The sequence below is a fragment of the Stegastes partitus genome, unplaced genomic scaffold, assembly GCF_000690725.1.
Source record: "Stegastes partitus isolate 25-593 unplaced genomic scaffold, Stegastes_partitus-1.0.2 Scaffold146, whole genome shotgun sequence".
In the NCBI taxonomy this organism is placed as follows: Eukaryota; Metazoa; Chordata; class Actinopteri; family Pomacentridae; genus Stegastes; species Stegastes partitus.
The window spans coordinates 626702-632915 of record NW_007577877.1 but is presented as its reverse complement, the minus strand read 5'-3'; the positions used below and the strand labels follow the sequence as shown (position 1 = coordinate 632915).

General features: G+C 42.1%; 1 protein-coding gene across 1 annotated transcript in view; it reads right to left on the bottom strand.

Moving 5' to 3' along the window:
- The window catches only part of zfpm2a (zinc finger protein, FOG family member 2a), a 117821-nt gene that overhangs the window by 42042 nt on the left and 69565 nt on the right, over positions 1-6214 (bottom strand). The window contains exon 5 of the mRNA XM_008279184.1: positions 3526-3637. Coding sequence (XP_008277406.1) covers positions 3526-3637 — 112 coding nt within the window. The remainder of the gene's footprint in view (positions 1-3525; positions 3638-6214) is intronic.

Here is a 6214-nt window from a genome sequence, read left to right as displayed (position 1 = left end):
CCTGTCTGTCACTCTCTCTCCCCCTCTCTCTCCCTCCTCGGTCTCCAGTGTTACTGTAACATATAATTACTCTGCAGACTTGCTGCCTGTTTCTATAACTTCAGCGGTTCAAAGAAACTGTCGGAGTGTGGAGGAGAGCATTGTGGGAGTTCCAGGTGGATTTCTCGATAATGAGTTAGCGCAGTAGTAGAGTTGAGAGTTTTAGTAATGGCTGGCTGCTAAGGCTCTTCCTGGGAGTTTAATGTAAAACAAACAGGGCCATGCTGACAGCCTGGGAAAAACAGATATTGCACTTTTCCTACTTCCACTTCAGGGCTCTTGCTGCTTCCTTTTGCAAGAAAGGGAATTCGAAGAAGAATTTATATTCATGAAATAGCTCTATGAATCTTAATTTGAGACATTTAAATGACTCAAACATTACTCACGGTCTTTGACTTTTACTTTTTTCAAATGTTTTTTTTTTCTGTTCATCTCGATAAAACGGTACAGACAGGAAGACAGAATACAAATTGTCAGGGAAGACATCGTTTTGCTGGCAACAGGAATTGTAGGATCCCAAAAATAGTCCAAAAAAAATAAAAAATCTATATTTGACACTATAGGGTTGGCTTGTCTTGGTGCTGATGACCAGGGGCGCCCCGTGGGGGACCTGACTACGCCATCCTGCTGCTTGTTACACACTCCACTGCATGTATTATACATAGCACATTGCAGGGATACAACTCTCAGAGGAATAATTTTGCTGAATCCTGTCCTCTCTCACTCCACACATATTTCCCCCCGCTTCCTGACAAGTTTCGGGGATAGAGGATGAGCAGTCGTACAAAATGTAAAGCAGAAATCATAGGACAGAACGCCCAACACTAAGCTACAGCCACTCAAACCAATCACCAGTCCTTACTTAGAGATACTCCCCCATAGATTCACACTGGCAAGCATCCAAAGTGAACTGCTACTATCTTCGCAGGCAGCCATAAAGAAAGCCGAGACCACTGAAACGTGAGCCAAAACATATTCTGCAGGCATACTGTGTATTGAGATATTCACTGTTTTCCATAAATAACGCATCTCAGGGAGCAATGAAGCTGCCTACAGAGGGGAAACAGCACAGGGGTGAAGATATAAACAATCTGGGCCTCAGCTTTTCGAGGTGGGAAGAAAGTTCCTGTTGGACTCTGAGAAGCCTTTTTCCTTCCGTTGATCCACGGTAGGGTCGATACGATAAACACAATTCCAGCACGGCTTCAAAACTACAGCGAAAAAGACCAAATTCAATATTGAATTTGACAAAGATTTGACATTTTCAGCACGCTGGCACTCAATTTCAATGTCACCTCCAGAGGGTGCACACACATGCAGATTGGAATATTTAAAAGAAGGCGATGAAGAAGAATGAGCGGCATAAATCGAGTCACAGTCTGGACGCAAGAGTCAAGCGGCTGAACGGCATCAAACACTTCACCACTTTCTGAACTTACTCCAAGTCCACGTGGAGAAAAAAAAAAAAAAAAAAGTTGCCAGGAGCAAAATGTGGAGCAATTTTTGCTAAAGAAAAACCGAGAGAAACGGACACCCAACCAATTTATCCAACGCTCTTTGGCAAAGTTGCTACAAAGCTGTTTGAGTCAAGTATGGAATTACACAGCCTGAATTTTTTGTACTTCGTGGTATCATAGCAGTATCACACCTTTGATATTTATTGTGCCATTTGTTTCAAAGGGAAACATTTTCATCACGTGCAAACTTATGAGAAGAATCACGACAAAAACACACACATTAAAAAAAAATCATTTCCCCCTAAGCGTGCTCGAACTGTAGAAATACACAGAATCGACTTCATTTCAAACTCAGTGATTGTCTCGCAGCGACTTTGAGGTGACGAGAGATATTTAACTTCTACTCTGAGATCTAAATTAATTCTTTCCATTCAACTTTCCCTCTATTATCATTTATTATCAGTTGGCAAGCGTGTGCTGATTCTTGTGGAGGATTTAGAGTAATGAACTTATACAGTACAACACGGAACAACTCTCACAAGGGGTCGTCTGGAGATGTTATTGTGTTTAATTTAATAAGGTCAAGCTGAAAGTGACAAACAAAGGAGCTGCCGGCAATACACAGCTGAGGTGATGATGCTCGCCTGTGCTGATGCTATCTCCAGGATACATGTATGAAGAGTGGCAGAGGAAATTCTCTGGACTTCAAAAAAAAAAAAGAGAAGACGAAGTGAGAAATCCTGTTATTGGCCCTCTTTTTTTGTTTCATATAGTCAGTCTCTGAGCAAAAAGATTAGAAGATTTTAAAGAAGTGCATAATCTTCTTTAACAGCTTATCAAAACTTTAATGATTTGGTGATAAAGAGCACAAAGTTAAGTAGCCGGTTAAGAGGATAACTCCCCAGTGCAGTCTAGTGATTAGTAGATGAGAATTGGGAGACCGAAAATCCGGGTTGCAAATCCCACTCCTGCCACTTATTCACTTTGAGGGAGAAGAAGCTCCATTTCAGCTTTGGGGGTATTGTCACGGGGTAATCATTTTTGAAAAGTGATAAATGGAGCCCGTTTCCTTCACCCTTTGGAATCCAAACACATCTTTATTTACGTATTTATTTTGCTGTGTCTCTCTGGTTAACACCCGTCAAGACCCAATTATAGCTGCAGAAGCCTTGTGCTTTCATGAGAAGTGAAGCTCCAGACTGTAGTGTCAGTGCTGTATACAGTTTAAGCATCTTCCCATACAATCTGCAACAAACTGAGCCCTGCACAGATCTGTGTTGGGCTCTTTTAATGAGGGTTTTCTGGACACAATGCTGCAGATTGAAGAGTTTATCTTTATGACAGGGGGTCATTTGAGATTTTTTTTTTGTGCTTTTATGGATCACTTTCGAATGAACAACATGGATTTTTTGACAGATAGTTGTATTTTTTTTCCCCTCACGCATATTTACATAAATCCACTTCTAGAGGGGGTTGTATGAATACGGCTGATTTATTAAAGATGTGCGTCTAAAGCTTGGCTGAATTAGCGAGAGAACAAATGAAGCAAAGTGGCAAACCCATCTCCACTCATGCTTTCCTCGCTATCTACTCTGAGATAGGGATTCACTTAGTATAAAAGAGAAAAAAAAAAGGGGGCATTAATTACCTTGTGAAATCTAAAGACCATTAACTTTGTGTGTCAAGTGATGTTTCTCAGTTCCTAATCAGAGTTTTAGTGATATAAATTACTCTTTGGATGGGAAAAACAGATATGGTGTGGGAGTGTGTGCATGCATGTCTTTTTGTGTTTGCTTGTTGCTGCGTAGATGCAATTATTTGTGTGTTTGTGACTTTGAGAAGTGGGGAGAGAAAGGAGAAGAAAAAAGTAAAAGGAAGACAGAGAGACAGACATCGAGAGGGGGAGAGAGAGAGAGAGAGAGAGAGAGAGAGAGAGAGAGAGACAGGCAAAGAGAGGAGTGGATGGAGGATTGTGGCGTGGTGTGTTGCGCTGCGGAGAGATAACGGGATGCCGGCGCTGCTTGCTTACCTTTGCTGTACACCACACAGTTGTTTTTGTTGTCTTCCGCTCCCTGCCAAGTCACATCCAGCAGCCACCTGGGGCCGGCGCTCAGCACCACCGGGACCGTGCTCTTCGTCTTCTGGTCGAGGACAGATAACAAACACTAATCATTTGCTTATTTTGGTGATTAAAGAAACATTAATAACCACTGAGTTACGCTCCTCTGCAGCTCTGAATGGCCATAAAGAGACAATTTCAGAAACTATGCAGCATGCAACTCAAGTCCACCCCAATCCTTTTTTTTTTTTTATACATTGCAGAGAAGATTTGAAAACCAGGGCAGGTTTTGTGTATATGCATGTGTGTGTGTGTGTGTATGTGTGTGTGCGCGCGTTATGGCCTACAGACAAAAGCGGCAGTGGTGGTTGGAGTGATGACAAATGGGTGAAAGAGCCTGCTTTGTATCAAAAAGGAAGAATTATCATCCAGGATTGAACCCAGTGATCCAGCATCAGATCTCCCAGATTAAGAATATCATCTCAGGTGTCTGGGAATCATAAAAAAAAGAAAAAAAAAAAAAGAAAAAAGGGGGGAAAAAAAAGGTGGTGACTTTCAGAGAGAAGGAAGCGAGTGTTCAGCGGTGAACTTTGGGCACATTGTGCCTCTGTATCACCAGGATCTCGCTATTTCCTGAAACAAGCAGAGAAGAATTTAAAGAATCAGTATCCATTTCAAAGGGCGATTGAGGTTAGAGTTTTTATAATATGCCGGAAAATTATTCTGAATGTGTAAGGTCATTTTTCTTCTTGGTCAGAGGTCAAGCGTGGAGTTTTATTCCTCGGCAAGAAAAAATAAAACAGCGAGATAGAGAGCAACATCCACCATAATAGATTCACATGGTGCAGTGTCACCAGATCTGCTTGCTCTATTTATCCTTATGTGATTTTCTATTCTGTTTTATTTTGGTCTTCTTTTTCTTTTGCTTCTTGTAAAAGGGTGCGTTGGCGGTGTTGTGTGTATGTTGTGTGGGAGTGGTAGCAACATCTTAGGCAGCTGGGTACAGTAGCCTATTACTCAAAGGCAAAATGCCAGTATTTTAAGGCCATTACTTTTGAACGTCCCCCCCCCCCCTTCATTAGGGTGTTACAGAAATAGTTTAGCTAAGAGAAAATGGGTTGGGTTGCAATCTCGACACTTCATTCCTTTTTCCATCTGAGGCAGCCAGTGACAGGACACTGTCCATCTGCCTAATGCAACAGAAAAAATACCAGTCCTCTCCCGTGCTTTTCACTTATTTCTCCCCCGCAAAAGGCAACAACCTTCAAGGATAAATGCAAATGTCACTTGAGCATGTTAAAGGTCTGAATTGGCACAGATATGCACAAGAGATGAGCACTGTGCTCCGGCAGTGTGCCTGCATGCCCCCTCCTCCTCCTACTCCTCCACCCGCCCATTTCTCTTTCCATGAACTCTATCTCGTCGGAGGCTGGAGGACATAGATTTTTTTTTTTTTTTTTTTAGGAGAGCATTATTTACAAATAGTGAATACATCTCAGAGAACCGATAGGAATCTGTTTGGATTTTGTCAGCAAAATTAAGAAAACAAATGCAGACACTAAATAAAGACAGACTTCTAAATAGTCTCTCTTTATATATAGCTCTGCACATTGGCAAACTGCACTGCCAAACTGATCAAACACAGACAGTAAATTGTGTCTGTTGATATTCTTATTCCTTCTCCTGGCATCTTCTTATCCCGTCCTGGCAGCAGATGAGAGAGAGAGGACCTCTGTAATTTAAGTCATCCGCGATTTCACATTTCAAATTAGCCTCACAATAAAGTCTTCTATCTGGCTAACCTGAAAATCTCACACCCCTGTCAAAGGAGCAGAGCAGACCGGCCGATTGTTGCTAGGACGACTATCTGAAATGGGAATCAGATTAACCCTTTCTCAGATCTCCAGACTGGAGCCATCTCTTATTCAGCAGCGAGAGGCCTCTCTGCCATCCCTCTGTGCCTCTGGGAATTCATGATATTCCAGCTGCTCTTAATGTAGCCAACAGAGACAAAATACCACATTAACGAGACATCCACCCACTGTGAAAAATCACACAGAATTTGTTACATTCATGACAGTAATCACAATTACTCCCTCAGTTACTGCTGTGTGCAGAAACTTTTAAAATTCCCACTCTGCATTATTTTGATTTAATTGTAAATTTCTACTTTTTTCGTTGCTTCTTATTTGTTGTAAAGCGAGCAGCAACAGTCCATGACGGTCGCTCAGTGCAGATTTACATAAAGCATCTATAGTGACAATATGTGCTTTGTAAGCATGCTGCATGTACCAGCCGTCACAAAGACAAAGAAATGCACGAGAGCAAGTGCACACAACATATTTAGGATTAAGACACAGCGGCGTCACTGCAGCGAGGAGCGTCTGCAAATGCAAATGAAAACATTTGTACAACTGGATCAGTTGGCCTAAGTGGCCGGGGCCAGAAGCAATGCAGATTGACAGGCAGAAAATTACGATTTCCCTGGAGCGAGGCAGCACATGATGAACTGGCTTTACAGAAACAAACTCCTCGTCGAGCTACCAGTCACACAACCGGGGGGATGTGACGTATGGAGGCTTTTTCCTGTCCAAAACGGCACACTGAAAGGAATTTGGAAAATATGCTGACCCCTGTTGGCTAGTTTAATGTGTCAGTT